Source organism: Protopterus annectens, chromosome 5.part0, assembly GCF_019279795.1.
Source record: "Protopterus annectens isolate FY-2018-M chromosome 5.part0, PAN1.0, whole genome shotgun sequence".
Lineage (NCBI taxonomy): Eukaryota > Metazoa > Chordata > Ceratodontiformes > Protopteridae > Protopterus > Protopterus annectens.
In genome coordinates, this window is record NC_056735.1 from 1,724,696,367 (window position 1) to 1,724,719,587 (window position 23,221).

The 23,221-nt window shown below is 39.3% G+C and overlaps 1 protein-coding gene across 5 annotated transcripts in view; it reads left to right on the forward strand.

Annotated features, from left to right (window-relative positions):
* Positions 1 to 23,221, forward strand: part of STXBP5L (syntaxin binding protein 5L) — a 4,174,867-nt gene that overhangs the window by 3,335,855 nt on the left and 815,791 nt on the right. For all 5 annotated transcript variants that reach the window (XM_044071514.1, XM_044071515.1, XM_044071517.1 and 2 more), the window contains exon 16: positions 368 to 543. In XM_044071514.1, the coding sequence (XP_043927449.1) occupies positions 368 to 543 (176 nt within the window). The remainder of the gene's footprint in view (positions 1 to 367; positions 544 to 23,221) is intronic.

Genomic DNA, 23,221 nt, shown 5'->3' on the forward strand with positions numbered 1-23,221 from the left:
CAATTTTGTTTCTGTTTTTCACAGCTAACACATTTTATCAACAGTAGTGCTTGATATACTCTATATAAAGATAGAACTATTTATGTAAGAAAATGATTCTGTTTTTTATTTCCTTTACTGACCAATGAATTGTCTGGTCTTTCATATCATCACAGCATTGGAATGCTTTTGTGCAATTTTCTCTGTCAATGTCATACCTCATCACTGTGCAAAAGTTTGAATACTTGCATTAATTTCTTAACAGTTCCACAGACATTATACTTTTCATTACAGATATTTTGAGAACAATGTGAATTAATGTTATTATAACACAAAGTACACACAATTAGAAAAGCTTTGCATTTTAATTTGTCTGTGTGTCTTTAAGTCTCTAGAGGTTCGGCTACAGTATGATGTTGAAGATATAATAACTCCAGAGCCAGATTCAATACCACCATTCCCTGAAACATCCTCACAAGGTCCATCGTTAAAAAATCAGAGCCTTTCTGGCAGTACCAACACTGTTGCAACTGAGGGTGTGAAGGACAACATTCCTTGCCTTAAGTAAGGGAACATTTATGTTGCTACTTATAAGCTACTGGAAATGAATTGTTAATAAATGGTAGTTGTATGGATGTTTAAATGTTCATACAATATGTTATATTGTTTATTATGATGGTATTGATAATAGTTTTTATGGCCTCATTTTCCATACTGCCTGAATATAATGCTAGTGAATTTGCTTCAATATAGTTCATACAGTTGATTAAAAGACTTGGAAAAAATCCTTCTGGGGTGTTGCCCATAAGTGATATTAGTGTGTGGAAACTCAACATACAGAAAAACTCAGCAGAAAGATTAAAAAAATAATCCCAGGGATTCAGAAAACAGCCTGACTACACGTAGTAAAAAATGTGGTAAAAACAGAATTTTTATTCAGCATGGGAATTTATGATTTAAAGACACATTAGCTGCAATAAGGAAAGACGTCATTATCAGCTAATTTGCATGTCACTGAATCTCAGGGAGTGCAGATCAATACGTTCCTGCAGTATTCAACACTGTCAGCCAATGCATCACATTGGCACTGGGACTCCCACCCCATTTGATCTCCTACACACATGCACACACTAAAACAGACACTCACACACATCACATACACCATACCTGTTCCTGTGCTGACATAACATCCCAGATGTCTACTTTTTCCTGCCTTCATAAGTCATGGATTATTACAATTAGTCATTAAAGCCAGACATTGCAGTTTCACACTTAATATCCTTTAGTAAATGCACACTACTGCAATCTGTTATTCTAATGACTTTATAAGACGAGTAATTACAATCCTTCCATTATAGTCTCTTTGTCCCAGTATTACTTTTTGCTTTGCCTAGATGTTTTGTGCTATAAGGTTGAGAGGTGTGCTTATATGTGCCCTGTCCTGATAACTCACAAACTCTTTCAGGCCTTGAAAAATGCCTGAGATCCTCTTTATGTTATAATAGCCTTTGGCTAGTGTAGTATGTTAATGCTGCTGGTTCCTATGTCAAGGGAACAGGGTTTGAAGCCTTTTCTTCATCCTTTATACTTTAGTTTTTATTTTCATTTATCATCATTCTATGTTATCCATGCCTTCGTTGAAAGTTGGGCGTCGGGCTGGCAACTCGGCACTGTGGCGACCCCTATCCAGGAAAGGCCAAATGTCTACATCATTCTATGTTATCCCTCGTGTCTAGTGATGGCACAGAAGACTAGATATTCACAGTGGGAGGCTGCATGCTTTGAAACATTTTTAGTGATTTTAATTCACACTGTTTAGACTATCTACAATGTGTAGTGGTATCCTCAGACCCCCATCATCTTTCTGTTTTATTTATTTATTTATTTTTTTTGGTTGCAAGTACCTTTAAAGTAAGATAGTTAAGAGTTATCCTTACAGGCTAATGCCTTCCCCCTGCACATCTTGTATAAGTGCCATTAAGTCTTGATATTGAAGGGTTATCCCTGGTGGCTAGTGTTTCCCCCTTCCCCTTTTTTTTAAGTGCCATTGGGGCACATTGTTAAAGATCTATCTCTAGTGTCTAGTGGTCCCCCTCAGACCCACATCTTTAGAGTTCTCTGTGGTATCTACTGATTTTCTCAATGTAGCAGGATTTGCTGTGTAGTCTATAGGAGTGTGACTGTATGGCAGCCCCCCCCCACCCATACACACACATACACACACACGTGAGCGCACACACACACACACACACACACACACACACACACACACACACACACACACACACACACACAATACATATTCACACATTCATTCACATACACACAGACACACAAATACAAACACACACACACACACACATACAATACATATTCACACATTCATGCATTCACATACACACAGACACACACAGACAAACACACACACACAACACATATTCACACATTCATGCATTCACATACACACATGCACAGACAAAAAACACATATTCACACATTCATGCATTCACATACACACACACACACACACACACACACACACACACACACACCTGATCGCACTCATATGAACACACCCACACATTCACCCTTACATTCATACTTGCACATACACACTTACACACATAAAAACCTACTCTCTCCCTAACATATTTATACTCACATAAGCAAAATCCCAAAACACACACACACACGCACGCACGCACGCACACACACACACACACACACACACACACACACACACACACACACACACACACACACACACACACACACCCTTCAGCACTACCAATCTGCTAAATTCCCCATCTCTAACCTATACTGCTGTGGATAAGCACAAGCTTTTGGGCATGTTAATTAGCATGAAAGATCAGAAGCAGCCGTGTTAATTTACACAGCGGAGTGATGATTTTTCTGCTGTGTAAATGGCTTACCACAGACATTTCATGGGGGTGCATATGCTTCTCCCCTGGAATGCCTTATTAGCATTTAACATAGCTACAGATATAGTCTACAGTGATGCCACACATCTTCATGCTGCAGCACCTTGGTAGGGCTGATGTGAATTAGAAGTGGTCACTGCAAGGTATATACCTTGTGGACACATCACAGTAATATTTCTGAGTTGGGCCCAAATGTTAGTTCACCATTCTATTAGTTTATGTTATTGTATGTTTTTCTAAATAATCTGTTTCTGAGGAGAAAATTGTTATCCCTGATAGGTTAACTCATTAATTTTCAGTGTAAACATGCAGAAAATGCGCCAAACTATAAAGCGTGAACTGAACATTTCTTGCTGCTATCAGTATTTACTGGTAACCTTCTTGTTTATCTATTTATTTAAGACATGGGATCAAAAATCTCTTTGTTTTGTTTGGATGGGAGATGGTGCTAATTTAATACTACAATCTTAGGAATAACAACAGACTTACCAAAAGAAGGAAGAAGAGAACAATTTAATATAGTGCCCTACCAAAAGAAGGAAGAAGAGAACAATTTAATATAGTGCCCTACCAAAAGAAGGAAGAAGAGAACAATTTAATATAGTGCCCTACCAAAAGAAGGAAGAAGAGAACAATTTAATATAGTGTCTTACTTGCAGTTTCTGGTATAAAGTGCATAAGGCTCGGAATGTCATATCCAACTCCTGTATCATTTTTCATGGTATATGTTACTCACAAAGTTCCATATAGCAAGTGTTTGTCACAGTTATATTAAAAATGTTTGGTAAGACAGAAATATAATTTCATTAGTTCAGTTTAATTGTATAATGTCTATAAATTAATACAAGATTTTTTTCTTTTTGGTGAGTTTGCAGAAGGACATCTGTTTCTAGTCATGACTGGTGAATAAGGAGATGTGAGTCAATATAGGCTGAATTGTGAATGTTAATGGTTCAAATTAGTAATGAAAAAAGAATTAGACTTCCAAGATGGCTGCACACTGAATAACAGCTTAACTCTAGCTTTCCCAGTATGAAAACAGAAACTTAGCAGACAAGGCCAGTACACTTTTGTGTTTATGGGTAAATTTCAGTAGCTGGCTAGTAAGTGTACTGCCTGGATGCCAAGAAAAAAGAAATACAAAACACCTGGAAAAAACAGTTACAAAAAGTTTGGAAGAATCACCGATTGGGGAAATTTCTCCAGCTATTCAGCAAAAAGCAATGCAACCTCCAGGCTTGACTTCCAGTAACCTACAGGAAGATATAAGACAACTGCACACAGACCTGGTTAAAATAAATGAAACACTGATGGAGTATATCAACACAAACAAAAAAAGGCAGGATAAAATGGAAGTAGCTTTAAACAGGTACTCAGATGAGGTGATAAGGCTGCAAAAATCAGGGGCTGAAATGAAGATATGGCTGGCGGAATAAGAGACTGCTTGGGAAGAGATGTTTCAAAAATAATAGAATAAGATGACAGTGCACATAGGAAAAACCTGAGATTTTCAGCTATACCAGAAAAGCTGGAATAAACAGACTGCATTCATTTTATGAAAGCACAAATAAGCAACTAGATGGGTACTCCACAATAGGAGTGGTTAGTTGAAAGGGCACATCATGTTTATGTTCCAAACCCAGCTATCAGAAAGCAACCTAGACCTTTGATCATAAAGATGCAATCCTGCCGGCAGGAGTTGATTCTGACAAAACTGTGACAGAAGGACAACATGCAAAAATTGTGAGACAGCAGAGTGTTTGTGGAGAATGATTACTCATTGTGCACCAGAGAGAAGAGGGGTAAATTCATTCCACTATTCAGGGAATGTCAAGATGCCGGTTTGAGATTCAAACTTTTGTACCCAGCTCTCTTCACGGTATTCTTCCTGGGTCTATATTATGTTGTCAAAAGACGTGTTCAGTGAACACATCTTCATCGACACATAAACATCAAACCCAGTAATCACCAAACAGCCACTTCAGTGACTTTTTTCCCAGGGGAACAATCACTTGGCTGAGGAAACACTAAACAAACATTCAAACCCTACATAGTGGGGGGCTTTGCACCCACCCCCAACTAAATATACCAACTCCAAGAAAACACTACAGTGGGGAAAGGGCAAATCCCCGATGATGGCCAAGAGTTTTTTCCCCTGGGAAAAAAGTCAGTGAAGTGGCCGTTCAGTGATTACTGGGTTTGATATTTATGTTTCGATGAAGACATGTTCACTAAATATGTCTTTCGACAACATAATATAGGCTCGTTCTTCTCTGGAGGGACAAAATCATTTTTGATGAAGTACATGCTAAGGAGGAAATACAAAAGTTTGTCCAACAAAAAGTGAGCTGTGAAACAAAAGGAGATTCTGCTTCTTCTTCCTCTGGTAAAAAGACCACAGAGAGATTATACCTTTAAAACCTTTTTGCAATGTTTCAAAGGAAAATGTTCAAGAGAAGGAATTGAGCATGAGAGTTGACTAGAAGAATCAGGAGTACATTGCAAATGAAGGAGAGACAGGATTTGGGTGATGCAGATGAATGCAATAATTATATTTGTGAAATATGACAGAACAAGAAAATCTGGAAATACTGGACTTTTTCAGAATTTGTTAGTCTTGTGGGGGATCTAAAGCATACGCCCTACTTCATGTCATTAATGTTTGGAAAAATGCTTTAGAAAGCAAGTAGATGAAAAGGAATATTGAATATTATGAGGCATTTTCTAGTAAATGAATGTATGCTTAGTAGCAGTTCTGTATCTGGCCCTCGTGTCTCCATGGAAACAATCTGATAAAGAGAAATTGACTGTCTGGTTCTCATATCTCCATGGAGACAATCTGATAATGAGATATTGTATGTCTGGTTCTCATGTTTCCATGGAGACAATGTGATAAAGAGAAACTGGTTACAGTCTGGTAATTGACTAGGAGATAATGTTCTCAGGGGTTCCCAGATGGGAGAGCTATAAAGATAAGACAAAACCAATTAACACTTAGTAGAAGTGCAGGCTCCACCATGTGTCTTAAAATGGATAACCTTTCCTTTATGTTAACTCAAGTATATGAGTGTGGCTGTCAGGTGGGAAAATTTGCTCCTGTTAGGAGGGTAAAAGATATTTGAAGATGTACATAGTTTTGTATGTTAGTATTAAATTAATAGGTTTTAAAAATTTGTAGGATATGACATAGGCTCAAATGGATATGACAAGAAACAGAACAGTATATGCATGTAAAACAAAAGCTAGAACTAGACAATTAACAAACAGGACTTTTAATATAAGGATGTGTTCTGTAATGTCTTTAAATGCCAATGGTCTCATAGATGAATGCAAAAAAGAAAGAATAGTGAACCATATTAAAAAATGTAGAGTGCAAATATCCGTGTTACAAGCGACACAACTGGAAATAACAGAACATGTGAATTTGATAGAGAAAGGTTTTTAGGATACTTATTCAGCAGAATATCTGGGACAAAGGAAAAGAGTACATATATTAAAGATAATAATGGCAGATTTATACTGAGGAGGATTATACTGGCATGTATTTATATTCCACCTAAAACTGCTATAATGGAGTTTATGAAACTTCTGGGAGAAATAATTAGTTTTCAGCAAGGAAATTACCTATAGATGGGGACTGGAATTTGATTTTCAGCAGTGAAGATGAGAATGCGGGCCAGAAGGGAAAGTATAACAAAGGAGGTTACATTATTTTAATAAGTTTATGAAAGTATTTGGCATGGAAGATGAGAATTCAGTAACAGGAGTTTGAAGTGAATTTACATATTATTCCCCAAGATATAAAAAGTGGGATGGGCTAGATGGAATTTACATTCCACAGGAACATGTGCATTTAATTGAAGGTCTTGATAAGTACCCAATAACTATTTCAGATTATACACCTATAATAATTGAAATAAAAACACAGGCTAATGAAATAAAAATGCGACAATGGCACTTTCCCACCTATCTGTTGAAAATAGAGGAATTTAAGGAATGGGTAGTGAGAATTATTCAGGAACTATTCAATACGATAGAAATTATTTCTGAAAGTATAGCTAGGGACCGAGATAAAATTAAGGTGGAATTTAAAAATAGGGTGGACATAAAAGAAACGGAGCTATGGTTAAGAAGTAACAAGAATTATTTAGAGGGACTGACAAATTTTAAAGTATTGCAGAAGAGGGGGAATATCACAGAACAAGAAGAGGATCAGTTGCAGAATGATAAGCAGAAAATAAGGGATTACCTCAATAATATACACAAGTTTAGAAAGATTGTTGTTAAGCAAATCTTCTTCGCATGTCTTTGGGATGTGGGAGGAAACGAGCACGAGGAAACCACTGCACCACCGTGGCCGCCCTATTGCTGTTAAGCAAATACTTTCTGATAATAACAATAGAGCACAAAACTTCTAGCACAATAACTCAGGTAACAGAAAGTAGAAAAGGCTGTAACCAATCCTAGGGAGCCTATAACAAGCAGATACTGTAGTGGTATTAGAAATATTTCAGAAATTCTATGAAATTCTGTATAAAGCTGAGAAATGGAAATCAAGAAAAGATACAAATGGAAATGTTTCTGTAAGAATAAAATATGCTAAGGTTTGAGGTAGATGAGGCTCAATTACTAATGGTTAGGATAGGAGAAGATGACTTAAAAATTGTGATGTATAACCAATCTACAGGAAAGTCCCTAGGAATATATGGTTTTCTTGTGGAAGTTTGGAAGTTAGGAGGAAAAAAAAACTGATAAAGATCTGGAAGGTTTTGTTTAACAGTATTTTAAGAGGAGAAGTACTAACATCTTGGAAGAAAGCAAAGGTAGCTGTAATACTTAAAGAGGGTAAAGATTCATCAGAACCAGCTTCATACAGGCCCATTACAATACTTTTAGCACAAGATGTCATGACTTTTTGTAGAACATTAAATCTTAAACTGCAATTTCGTGACTCTGATGGTGGTGATAGGGATACCTTTATATATCATAAATCCAGATAAATGCCTCCTATGCATTCCATAGTGCATCAATTCCAGAACAGTGTTCTTAAAAATCGACATTATCATAGTTTTGTGATTTCATGTAAACCAAATAATCTCTCAAAGATCGAACGAGATGCACTGGATGAATTACAGAATAATAAGGATATTATCATTTTATCTGCGGATAAAGGTGGGGCTGTAGTAGTGATGAACTGGCAACAATATGATACAGAGGCCAAAAGACAACTCCAAGATCAGCATTACTATTTGGAAATGCCTATCAACCCCACATTTAGGTTTAAGCAGCAAATAGATGAATTCCTGTTACAGGCTAAGGAGGAAGGTATCATCACTGACAGAGTTATGCAGCAACTCATGATTCATGATCCCACCAGTCAGTACATCTATTTTTTGCCAAAAATACATAAAGATCCTGTTAATCCACCTGGAAGACCCATAGTGTCAGGCAGAGGCTATATTACAGAACCATTATCACTATTCCTCACTAAACATCTAAAGCCCTTATTATGGTGGGTATGCTCACGTTTACAAGATACTACGGAATTTCTTAAAATCATTTCAGAAACTCAGCTTGAACCAGAATGGCTGATGTGTACACTTGATGTTAGTGCTTTATATACCAAAATTCCTCATTGGGCTGGGCTGGAAGCCATTGAGTATTGGCTATATAAATCTGAATTATACCAGCCAGGGTTCAACACATTTCTTATAGGCCTGACAGAACATGTCCTAACCAATAATGTATTTTTCTACCAGGATGCATGTTATCGGCAAACTAAAGGTACAGCTATGGGGACATCTTTTGCCCCTATATATGCGGATTTATTTATGGCCTTTTTCGAGGAACAACTTATTTATGACAGAGGCCATAACATATACCTGGACGAAATAGAAATTTTGGAGACGGTATTTGGGTGATTGCTGGATGGTATGGAGGACGGATGTGGAATATCTGATGTAGTTTATTAACTACCTCAGTGAGAACAAATGGGATTTATACTTCATGGTCAGTTATGATGTGGATACTATTACGTTTCTTGATATCACAATTACCAGATCACCTGATAATATTTTAAGTACAAAGGTGTTCTGGAAATATCCACAACATAACACCATCCTCCATGCATCCAGCTTTCATCCTCCACACATAGCCAAAAACATCCCCAAATCTCAATATATCAGCATGAGATGGATCTGCTCTCAAGAATCTACTTTTCAGGAACATAGGCGTGATTAGACACATAGATTTAAGTACAGGAGATATCGGATGGGACATATTCTGCAGGCCAGTAATTGGTCCAACACACTTAGGAGGGATGATCTTTTGGTGTAAAAGAAACATGAACAACAAACTTCAGAATCTATAAGATTTGTTACAACATACGGTAGGAATTCTGATGCACTCATCGACAGTGTAAACAGGCATTGATCTGAATTTAGCACACATGCTACCATATAGGTGTTTTTTTTCTTTTCGTAAAGGTAAGAACCTTGCTTCTTTCTTTAGTCACTATAAACACTCCCACCTAAGAATACCTTATCAGGAGATACAAACCACCATTTCAGGTGAACCACTCACAGGATGCTTCCCATGCGGCCATTGCACTCACTGTAACAAAATACTTAAATCAAAACAATTCACTAGCAAAAATTGTGGTATTGTTTATGATGTAAAATTTTTTGCAAATTGCAGTAACGAATGGCTAATTTATTTAGCCACATGCAGTTCTGGCTCCTTTTACATTGACCAAACATCACGTCCGTTTAGGCTGAGGATCTCAGAGCATATGAGTGACATCAAAAATAAAAAATCTAGAAGTGTATTATATAAGCATTGTGTAACACATACATCTGCCAGTTTTAGGTTTATGATAGTTGACATAGTTAAAGGAATAAATTAAACAAAAGAGGTTTGCATTCCATTTTGGACTCTAAAGAGAAGAAATGGATTGTCAAGTTAGGTGGGCTGTTCCCACCTGGATTAAATGAACAATTTTAGAGCAACCGATGGGGAGTTGTATTGTGCTGTATGTAGGTATATAATACAAATGGATATGTATTTGATTTCACACTGATGAAGGCTGTGTTGCTTACCAGCCGAAACCGGTTTGGTTATTTGTTTTAATACTGAAATAATAAATATTATTTGATTCCAGTCTCACTGTTTTCCTGGCTCAATATTTTTCTGCCTGGAATTCATGTTGGTGGAGCCATACAATTGCTTTCCATGCAGGAAGACCCCTTTTTGATGTTACACCATTACAATACTTAACCATGAATGTGAAGTTGTTCAATCTTGCTGTTCATTCTTTGCTGATGGGCCGACACAGCCATTAGCAAAGCTCAAGTTTTACCAGTAGCTGGAGACCAAGTCCCTTATCCCATGATGCACTGATGGAATTACCTCAGATCTAGTTTGTCGCGGCACGGATCTCAGGGGTTCCAGTTCACTCAAGCCTTTTTTGACACAGAATCGCTATTTGCAAGTCTTTTTCAAAACGTTTTTATCTCTTATATAATTACTCATATATATATACATATATATATATATATATATATATATATATATATATATATATATATATATATATATATATATATATATATATATATATATCCCTGTAGTTGACTCTTTAGACCTATTCCCTTGGTGCTTCATAGTTTATTATATTTGTAGCGGCCTCGTGTTAGGCCTAGATTCAGTGTGTGTTTCATTATACTGCTATAGTGTTCATAGTGTAGATAGTATGCTGTTTCACATTTCTTAGAGTTAGCCTTCCTTTCTCAGGCCATTGTTAGAGCATGTTTTATATTCAGTTGAGCCTAAGGATAGCTTTAACTTTTAGGCTATATTATACTGTTGGCTCTTTTTTCTCGGCCATTTGTTAAATGGTGTTGGGTTGTTAGTAGTGTTATCTTGACTTTCTTCTAGTCTGTATATTGATTGATATGTCTGAGGAAAAAGACAAGAACCCAAGGTATGGATTCAAAAAATGTCCAGACTGCAGGCAAAAGATGTCTCTTACTGATGGGTATGTTCAGTGTGTGTATTGTTTGGGTGCGGTGCACTTGCAGGAGTCCTGTAGCATTTGCCATTGCTTTTCTTCAAGGGTTCTTTTAGAGAGGTAAAGGAAGCTTGTGGAGTGAGGTTTGCTGAAGCATCATTTTACTGAAGCTTTGTCTGACCAGGATGGGGCCAGCAAGTCCTCTAAATCATCAAAATCATCTACTGATTCCAAGGCATCTAAAAAGTCTAAGAAAGTGGCGGATTCCAGTACTTCAGCTCCACAGCTATTGGAGCAAAGTGTCTCTTCTTTTCGGAGCTGGCCCACTGTCTTGGTGCTGGTCTCTGAGAGACCTGTATCTCCACTCCTCCACTCGGCACCTTTGGTGCACTCCTCTAGATCTTCTGTCAGCCTCTTGGATTTGGATATGGACCAATCGGTGCAGAAGCTCTTATGGGCACCAGACCTTGCCAAATTGTTGTCGGCTCCGACCCCAGCTTCGGAACCGAAGACCAACATCCCGGATTTGACTGCTCCTCCTCTGAGCTGTACTGGATCTTCGGAGCCAGAGAGCGCTGACCCGCTGTTCATGGAGCCTTTGAAGCTGAGACCTGCTCCAGTGTCATCGGTCCCATCTACTCTGATGTCCTTGATGCCGACCTGGGACTCTAGGGGCTGACACTCTCCTATCAGGTTGGGGGAGGATAGTTGCACCGACTTGTCGGTGCTGACTCTTCCTCTCGGGGCCTCAGCTCGGATGAGCTCGGCTCCTACCTCTGGCTCGGAGCCCATGGCTTCAGTGCAGGAGGGGATGGCAGTTCCCTCGGATCCATTGACCCCTTTCTCATCAGATCCATGATGCCTTCAAAGCCATGAGGAGAGTCTTGTCCCCAAAGACATCCTCAACACCAGGTATGGCCTCTTCTTCCCACAAAGTACCTGTGTCCACTTCTGCCGCCATCATCCAGGCCAAGCGTAGAGACCCTGAGCCTCAGGTAGCCCCACAGGGTGCCCCTTGCTCTTCTGAGACCTCCCCAAAGGCTCCCACTGAGGAGGCCCCCAGGAAGAAATTGTGTAAGATGAGACACTTGGACTCCCCACAGGAGTCTTTGACATCTGGTACTGACTTGGATGAGTCAGAAGGGTCCCCCTGATCCCCCTCTGAGGATATCTTCTTTGCAGAGATACTCGAGATCCTTAGGCAAAGGTGTGATTGGCAGTCCAAAAGCCCTACTGAGGACGAGTCATTTCGCCTGAAGGCTTTCGGGTCTCAACCTTCCACCTCTTGCGTGTCTCCGCCCTTCAATGAGCATACGCAGCTGGTCTCTCGAAGGGCATGGGAGTCACCAGAGTCCATGGATCCTGCCCCTTGGAGGCCCAACAAGTTCATTTCTGCACCCGTAGATAAAGATTTTTTGTCCAAGGAAGTCCCTGTTGATGCCATGATGGTGGTGGCGGCCACCAAGACGGAAATGTCTGAGACATCCTCGACGATCCATCCTCCTAACAGAGAGTCCAGGATCATGGATCATTATGGGAAATGCATGTTTAGTTCAGCGACATTTACACTCCGATCCCTGAACTATTTGACCCACTTTACCAGACTACAAAGAGATCTCGTTAAAGAGTTGGGAGATACTCTTCAGGGTACTGTAGCTGCAGGGGCTTCTGACAAAGTTGCTCGCTACCCTAAACTCCATCGTGAACTCGTCCATGTATCTCATATCATATGCAGCTGATGGAAGAGTAGAGCAGCGGGTACAGGAGTTGCACTAAGATGACATTCCTGGATGCACTTATGTTCCTTCGTGGAGCTCTTTAATTCTTCATTTGTCAACACCCCATTTGATGGGTCATCTCTTTGGGCCCAAAGTGAAGGAAACCCTTACCAGGTGTGAGCAGGAGGGAAAGACTCTGTCTGCCTTCGGAGTCCGTTTCTCCACCCCTACTTGGCCTTACCGCAAAGGCCAATGGGGAGGGAAAATGTGGTTCCAAAAAGCCCAAGGAGCTTTTCAGGACACACGTGGTCAACCTCCTCTAGAGGCAGAGGATGGGGTAACAATGGAAGATGCCGCCCTCGTGGCAGAGGGGGTCCGCAACACCAGGATGACAGAGATCACTTCTCTGGTCAACCATATCAGTGCTCCTGAAGAGAGACCCGACTGTTCTACTCTGGAGGCAGTAGGGGGTCGCTTGTCTTATTACCCAGATGCCTGGAAAGATATAACAAATGACAGCTGGGTACAAAGCATTATTTCCAGAGGGTATTTCATACCATTCTTCACCCAACCTATGCCCCCAAGAAGAATCACGGATGTTCCACCCATTTACAGGGAACAAGCAACTATAGAGGTCTGCAAGTTGCTAGAAAAAAAGAGTCATCCAGCCAGTCCCAGCAGACCAAAGAGGATTCAGAACTTACTCAAGATTTTTTTGGTCCCAAAGAAGACAGGAGACTGGAGACCTATTTTGGACTTCAACAGACTCAACCAATTTGTAAAGAAAGAGAAAGAGAAGTTCCAGATGGTCACGCTTCAGTCGGTGCTTCCCTTTTTAGGGAAAGACAATTGGATGTGCTCGATAGATCTCAAGGATGCGTACTACCACATAAAAATGACCAGGCCATCCAGAGATCATTTGCATTTCCAGCTGGGAGCCAAGCCAATCATTATCAGTTTTGAGCCCTGCCCTTTGGTCTCACTACAGCCCCCAGAGTGTTCACCAAATGCATGGCAGTGGTCACGGCTCATCTGAGGCATCTAGGATTCCAGGTGTTTCCATATATAGACGATTGGCTCCTTACCTCCACCACCAGGCATCAACTTATTCAAGCAAGAGAATACACTCTAACACTCTGCCATCACATAGGCATTACGATCTACTCAGAAAAGTCTGCCTTATCGCCTTCGCAGCATATTGTCTTTATAGGGGCAGAGTTAGACACTTCAACCACAACTCTACGACTACCAACTGAGAGGGTTTTCTCCTTCGCCAGCATGTCAAATCACTAGTGTCAAAGGACAGAGCACCAGCCATAGAAGTCTTAAAAGTATTAGGTTTGATGGCAGCAGTGAACCTGGCCATACCTTTAGCAAGGATGCATATGCGGATTCTTCAATGGCTGCTGTTCACCCAATGGTCCTATCAGGAACTTCCAATGAGTCATATGATTTTGATTACAAACTCTTGCAAGAGAGATCTCCAGTGATGGTTGATGTCGCTTCATGTAACCATAGGACGTCCCTTTATTCTACCCCCTCCAGTAGCCACTGTGACCACGTACACTTCCCTGATAGGGTGGGGGGGGGGCATTTTCAGGGAATGACCACCCAAGGCACATGGACGGATCAAGAATCGCACCTGCATACCAATGTCCTGGAGATGAGAGCACTTCTTCTGGCGTTGCAGTATTTTCAGGACTCTCTTCCTCTAGGGACAATTGCAGTTCAGACAGACAACATGTCGGTAGTCTGGTATTTGAACAAGCAAGGTGGGACCATGTCTTACCCCCTTTGCCAAGAAGCCCTCAGAGTTTGGCAGTGGGCTGTCTCCTCCCAGTGCTTTCTATTGGCAATGCACATCCCGGGGAGATCCAATGTGATAACAGACAAACTGAGCAAGGCAATTCTGTTGCCACACGAGTGGTCTCTCAAACAAGTGATTGCTGCCAGGATTTTCCGCAAATGGGGCCAGCCTTGCTGCACTCTTTTTGCCAGTCATGTCAATACAAAATGCAAAAGCTACTTTGTCCTGATTCCCCCTCCAGGACAACCCTGAGAGATGCACTCGTACACTTTTGCCCCCCGGGTCTCCTCTATGCATTCCCTCCATTCCCTCTTATACCCAGACTTCTACAGAAAGCAGTGTTGCTGGTAAGGACTATCATCCTCATAGCCCCACATTGGCCTCAGCAGATTTGGTTCCCATTCCTTCATCATCATCTATTGGTGGATCCATGGATTCTGGACCCAGTTCCAGATCTTTTGACACATCCGTCGGGGGACCTCCATCCCTGATTGCAGTCACTGAATCTCACAGCTTGACTGCTCCAGTTCCCATCATAACCAGGCTTCATGATCTGTCTGATCAGACAAGACAGATCCTCTTGTTGTCTCATAAGCCGTCCACCAGGAGACTATATCTTAGTAAGTGGAAGAGATTTTCCATATGGGCTTCTAAGCAGAACATTGATCCTTATCAAGCCCCCTTGCTGTCCATTTTAGAATTTTTGACTACAGTTTGGGTCCAGTTGGCTGCTATATCTTTCATCTCGGAATGGATGGGCTAAACATAATGTCCCACAAGTTATCCAAGGCCTTTCTCAAAGGGATCTTCCACATGAGGCCTCCAGTGAAAACTCCTTGTTCTCTTTGGAATCGAACCTTTATGCTGTCTCGCATGATTCTTCCCCCATTTGAACCAGCATTGTCTTGTGATCTCAAATTTTTATCATGGAAAACCATATTTCTGGTGGCTATTACTTCTGCCCGCAGAGTATCAGAACTTTAAGCCTTATCTATCAGCCCTCCTTATTTGTTTTTTCATGCTGATAGAGTATCTCTTAGGACAAACCCCTCTTTTTGCCCAAAGTTTGTTCTGAATCCAGTATCAACCACGTCATTGAGTTGCCACTCTTCTTCTCTAACCATTCCAACAAATTAGAGTACATGCTGCACAAACTTGACATTCAGGGACAGCTCAGATATTATTTGGACAGAACAAAAGATGTTAGAAAATCAGACCAGCTCTTTGTGGCTTTCTCTAAAGCCAGAAAAGGTAGACCAGTGGCTAAATAAATGCTTTCAAAATGGCTATCTGATTGTATCACTTTTGTTTATTCAGCTGCTAATATGCCCTTACTGCACAAGATTAAAGCTCATTCTACCAGAGCAGTTTCTACATCTTCTGCATTTCAAGCCAATTTTACCCCTTGATAACATTTGTGCTGCAGCCACTTGGTCTAAACCTCATACCTTTATCACTCATTACAAAGTTGATAAGGCCACCAGGGACAGGGCTTCCTTTGGGTCTACGGTCCTGAAGAATGTACTCCCATGAGCCACCCGAGATTCAGGGTGCTAGGGACTCTACCCAACAGTGAAGAATGAAAGGCGAGATTGAACAGCTTCACATTAAGAAGTTATGTACTCACCATAACGTTCCATGTGAGTTGTTCCATCTCGCCTTCATTCTTACGTCCCTCTCTCCATCCCCCACCTGGCTGATAGTTGACCTAGAGGCTGATCTCATCCTGGTTATTCAATCCTTCTCTATCTCTTGGGAGAGTAGTTCTCTCACAGGGATATGGTACACGCAGCAAACAAGATTTGAAGTAATTCCAGCAGTGTATCATGGGATAAGGGGCTTGGTATTGAGATACTGGTAAACCTTGGCTTTGCTAATGGCTGTGTCTGAGCTTATGGATCGGTTCCAATCCCATCAGTGAAGAATGAAGGCGAGATGGAACAACTCACATGGAACGTTATGGTGAGTACATAACTTCTTATTATAAAGTGTTCATGTTTATAATGGCTAAAAGAATGGCAAAATTAATGCCAACATTGATAGAGATGGATCAGTGTGGTTTTGTGGAAGGGAGGCAAACATTTGACAACATTAACAGAGCACTGATGATCCAGAGGGAAGCAGAATGTAAGAAAATACCATTGTTGTTCTGCACAAAGGAGGGAATTCAACAGACATTATTAATTTTAGACCTATAGCAATCGTATCTTTCACATATAGGTTCATAGATTAGAACTAGGCTAACTGCCCTTGTGAGCCATTTTAAGCCTAGCCAATTATCCCCTGTGAGATGCAAACTCTGTACCTTGTGTTTGTAAGGCAAACACCTTAACCATTAGGCCATTCTCCCAACCCCTCTCCAAAATACTTGAAAAATATATACAGAAACAATATAAACTATCTTTTACCACTGTACTGCTCTCTCAAACCTGTCCTGGCTAAACTTTCACCACTATCTCCAGTTTACTCAACTATCCAAAAACACTGACTGAGGTATGGCTCCAGTTCAAAGAAAAAAAAAAAAAAATAAAAAATATTCTTCCTAGCAGCACTGGTTTTATTACAAAAGAGACACAAACCTTTCACCAGTGCTTCATCAGGTCATCAATCATTACTAAATAACACATATATTATATAATCTATTGACATCTAATCTATTCAGGTAGCATATAAAAAACACAAAAAAAAAACACATATAAAAAATATTTGTTAAAATATAAAATATATATAAAATATATATACATAAATATGTAAAACATATGTATATAAAAAAAAATATATAAAAAAAAAATAATAAAAACACTCACCCCTTTCAGAGAACTTTTTAAAAAGGTGGTTTGATTTCATTTAACCCATGTCCACTCCCTTAGCAAAATTCATCTAGCATAACAATCCATCTAGCCTCTATCTTTATACTTCCTTACATTATTATTACTTAGTTTATGTGATTATTATATTGTTGAAAGCTGATAAAGCATGTAATAAACCAATCTTTTGTACTAATAAAATTTTTTTTTGCTTTTCTTTTTTTTATTTTTTGCTTTTTTTTTGTCAGTTTTTTGGATCAGTGTTGGTTTTATTGTTACTGTTCTTTGGTTTTGTGTTTCTGGTTTCTAGTTTACTCAACTAACTATTGCCCATAAATTAATTTTCCAACCTGACAGCTGCCCAGCTCTCCAATCCATCTTACACATACTTGAGTCCTCCACTCCTCAGAGAAAACTCTCCTAAGCTTAGCTGAAACCAACAAGAGAGCAGAGCAATGCCTGTATTCCTACAACATAGCAAAACTATGGAATACCCTCTATTCTTCCATCACCCAACTAGACTCCCTGAAGCCCTTTAAAGCTGCACTAAAAACCTACTTTTTACAAAATCCAAGCTGTACATTTGAAATACACTGTAAGCCCCCTTAATCCTATAACTTACTTCTACCTAGAATCCTTGCCTCCTAACACCTGTGATGTTAATCTGCTCCATTGACTGGAAATACTTTATTTCTAGTCCTTACCATGTAACCTACTTTAGTATGATACTAGTTTACCTGTGATTTTTCTGCATGCATATACATTTGTATGACATTTTGTTTGCAGTTATGTTTCTGTGATATTTTTTGCCTTTTTCAACTCCGGAGTCTTACTCCCCGGTGTATACTTTACCTGTATAATATGTTTGCTACTTGTTGTTCTGCCTTTGTAACTGTGCAGCTTTTCTCCCTGGGCCTCCACTCAAAATTTTTTTTTTTTTTTTGTCCAGTGGACTTTCCCGGTCAACAAATGCCAATAAATAAATAAATCTTCTGCAGGAAGAAGTCCTATCCTCTGTGCAACATGACCTCAATCTTTCCCATAGTGTTAACACTGCACTTCTAACCTATATAGATACTGTCAGTAAAGATAAAGACAGAGTCATCTCCTCCATTTTTCCAGAAATGTCTAAAGTCTTTCATACAGTTTCTCACAGCAAACCTTTACTTCAAATGCCCTCATTAGGTCCCTCTCAAGTCCCCACTCTATAGTTCGAAAAGATACCTAGCTAGATGATATCCGTCAGTAAAATGACACTCCAGCCTCTCTCCATAACTTCCAGTGACCACTGGTGTACCACAAGGCTCTGTCCTTGCTCCTTTCCTCTTTAACATTCTCACTAACACTCCCCACACATCCACTCAGCAGGCCTCCCTAATACAGTGCCCAGATGACTCCACACTTGTTTGCACACATGACAACATGAGACACCACCAACTAATTACTCAGGAAGCTTTAACAGCAGCTGAAACATGGATTCATAACTCATAACAAATGTTCAACTACTACTACAACTACTGCTACTTTTTTTTCCTCCAAATCCCTCTCCCATGAAAAAACAAAATTTAAAGTTCTCTGTCTTGATAATATAACCATGGAATCACTTCTCATAGCAAATTATTAAGGTTGATAGTAGATGATAATCATAAATTCCACCTGCATATACAAAATTGCATAAGAGAAGCTCATCAAAAATGAGAGATGCCTTATACAGCCAAAAACATTCTCAATGACACAACTAAAGCTACACCTACCACTACGTATCTCCTCTCCACACTTCTTTATGGTGCTCCTTTCCTTACTAACTTTCAGGCATCACAAAAATCAAAACTTGAATGATGCTATAACACAGTTGCTAAATTTACACAAATACTCCTTTCAGAACCCACCACTTATAGTACAAAAAAGCCTAAACTGGTAAGAAATAGCCCATCAATTAACACATGCACAGCTTCTTACCACCTATAAAATTATCCAGAATCCATCTGCTTGTCCAGCATTAAATAACATTCTACACAACTATGTTCCTAGTTGGTCATTATGATCCAGTGTCCACAAATCTTTCAAATCTGCTAGGCATTGTCTATCCTAGTATCATGTTGCTAAGTTCTGGAACTTCTTATCTCTATCCATCAGGCCAATACCCTCCCTCCCATTATATATACTTCCTAGCCAAAAGCTGGCTCTGTTCTTGCTAAACACCAGAATAAATTATATCCATAAATGTGGTCAAATACCTCTTTGTATCATTCATTTCCTTATTCTCTCTTCTTCACTCACTTTGTAACTTCTATCAATTTTTCTCCCCTAGCGTTCTAAGTGTACCATAAGCCTGCTTTTCTCTCACTTCATATTGCAATTCCTGTTTGTATTAAACTAACGTAACATTGCTTTCTCTATAAACTGGCTAAAATATCTCTAACTATTACATCATTGTCGTATAACTTGTCTTTGTTCTTAACCAATGTTTTCATATTATGTCTAATTTGGTATAGTTATTTAAATTGTATTTGTTTTTTTGTATTACTTTTAAAGGCTGTAAAACTGTTATTCTTAAAATCCTTTGCAATACTTTGGAGCTTTCCTCCCTGAGCCTCCGCTGAATGGGCTCCTATCCATTTGGACTTTCCCAGTAATCAAATGTCAATAAATAAATAATAACTTAAGCTAAAAGATACCTATTCACTAAATGTCATAAATTGCTGAAGTCATTTCCCTTAGAATAACCATTTTAACTGTGACACTACCCAAGATATTTAGGTCACTCTCCACACACATATACAACACTATATGTAAACCATTACCTAACCCCTACTCTAACCCTATACCAAAATACAATCATGCATGCACACTTGTATATATATACACACACACACACACACACACACACACACACACACACACACACACACACACACACACACACACACACACAGTCACACTCTGTATATATCCATTTACCTTACCCATACTCTAATCCTAATGTGCACACACTCTGCCACTCCACATAAACACTCATTTACCTATTTTGCACAGACGCATTCACACAAACACGTACACATATCCACTCACTCCACTGTTCACAAACACTACATTTAACTTTATTTTGTCAACCAAGTGAATTGAAGCCAGATAGGCTGATAGATAGGTTTGGGTATGTAATGTTTGATCTAAGACTCATTTTGAGAAAACTCTAAATACCTAAAAAATTTATCTGAAACTCTTTTAACGTAAAATACATTTAATATAATCATGTTTGATACAAAAGTGTAGTAGGCTATAGATAATTGATGCTGGTGTGTTTTAGGGTGTTAGGACAGAAGGAATTACAAAGCAAATTAGCTTAGTGCACCATTTGTACTTGCTAATGCACACCCACAAGTATATGTTTAGGTGTCAGAAGTAATTCACAGTGTGCATGGACTTTTCTCTTTTCTCTGCTGTTGTGCAGCCATGGAGTATTTTTAAGTAAGGGAGGTTTGGGGTGCATGGCCCCCCCTTATGGGATATTGGCAGGACTGCCCCCTGCAAAAAATAAAATGAAATAAAACTTAGGGAGGAATGTTTGCTGTATATGAACTTTTAAATGAAAAGTTTCTTAGACATAACATAAAATGCCCATATATAAACATATACACACACACACCCGCACACATGCACGCATGCACACACACACACACACACACACACACACACACACACACACACACACACGCACACACTCATTTTTGTGGAAATAATAAAATTGAGAAATAACACTAACATCATAGGAAAAGCAGGTGGCATTTTATTTCTCTAATAACCAACAACAATACTATTTCCTTATTTGCAAATAGGGAAGCATCATTCTGGAACTATCATATTAATAGTTTGAAAGAACACTTATCTAGCAGTCTGAATGTCTGACATTTTATGGCCAATTGTAAAAGGTTGGGCTGATTATTGCAAAGATGTTACTTAATTTTATTTAGATATTCATAATTTTTCTAAGCAATGACAAACATTTTTATTTTTTACCTCAAATGCGCTTAACGTTCTGAACAGTTTGTCTAGGATAAGCTGTGGAAGAAGTAGGGCAGTGAATGTAAGACTTGTGCCAGCACAGCTAGCTAGAATTTTGTGAATAATTGCATGTGGTTAGCATATCAAACTGATCTGTACAGATGCTTGGTCTAAAAATGTATTTGTGAGCTTTGCTTGTGTTAATTGTGTTAAAAAGTATCAGTAGTGCACCCTGCTTAATGGAAGTTAAATGTACATGTATTATGGTATCCGAATTAAATATATATGTTTTAATATAAATTACATTTTAAATTAAAATTTTATTTTAAACGATTGCAAGTTGGGAGCCATAATTAACTCTCCAAGTAATGTTAACATCCTACAGAAAGACCGCACTGAGACCAATGACTGGTGTCAGAACCATGGCCCTAAGCTCAGTGCCAAAAAATGTGTTCTCATCCCCTTTGGGAAAAAACCAGTTTCCATGAATTACCACATCGATGGTTGTCCACTGAACACAGAAGGCGTTATAAGAGATCTGGGAACATGGGTTGACAGAACCTCTCTTTTGACCACCACATTGCCACTGTGGTCAGAAAGTCCTTCTGTGTGGCACATCTCATTAGTAAGGGTTTTACATTCAGGAAGAAAGAGGTCATTATCACCCTCTACTCTTCCCTCATTAGGCCAGTCATCGAGTACAATGCACCATTTGACATGTACCTAACTAGACACCTACAACAACTGAAGAGGCCACAAAAATACCTTGCAAAGAGGATCTTAGGCCTTAAACACTTGTCCTATATGGACAGACTCAAAAAACTCCAACTATTCTCTGTCTCATATCGCCTACTTAGAGGCAATCTCTGCTTGACTTACAAAGTCTTGTCTGACCCAGCTCTGTTAGAAATGCTACATCTAAAGAAAGCCCAATCCCTCTGCACTACATGCTCTAGAGACCTCAACCTCATTGCCACAATCAACAGAACAAGCTGGAGGGACAGGTTCATAACCCAGAGAATGCCCATGCTGTGGAATAGACTTCCCATACTTGTCATGTGGAGTGCCTCATTGGCCCTCTTCAAGAGAAATCTTGATGAGTGGATGGAAAATAGAAAATTCACCCTGGGGATCACTCCAGGGGCTCTACCTGACAGAGGCACTGGGAACTAAGGTCGGGTGGCAGGATGCCAGGGTAATCCTATGGGCTAGGCTTGTAAAGGCTCCAGGGTCACTAGCCTAGAACACACTTATGAACCTATGAACCTATAACAGAGGATACTGGCACAGTAATGGTTAACCAGCTGGCTTATTTTAAGAAAAATAAGGAAATGTAAATGAGCTGTTAAATCACTGAACATTACCCCACAGTGCTGAGTAGGACCAGAGATGGTAGGTCTGGGAGCAGCCATTATCTGTTAGCTTTTGTAAAAAAGGGGGAAGTGTAAATGTTTCTTGCTCCTAGATATTGCCATAAAAGCTCTAAATGTGTATTGTAACAGTCTGCTGAAGTCCTGTCTCAAACTTCAAAAGGAGATATTGTGGGAACCTAGAGTCTGGTGACAAGATAAGGTCATTCTGCAAGTCATCTTGGATATTATATTTTACAGGGAGTAATCTCAGAATATAGGGTATTCTGCTTGGAGCCTGTCTAGAAAGACTGCTTATATATATTTCATCTTGCCTTGCCTAAGTAAGTTATTAGGGAACAGTAAATTATCTTAAATTCAGTCAGGAATATAGTGAAGCTTAGTTTAGATATTATTTTTCTTTATTTGTATGAGCCTGTCCATCAAAGTCGTTTTCAATATTTTCTGTGATTTGAACTCTGTGGTTTACTATGAATATATATTTGATATTTTCATGTTCTTTTATTATTTATTATTAAATATATATTAAACTTTTCATTGTGGCTGTTCCTTTTTAGAAAGTATTAACCTTTGAGAGTACGTATATTT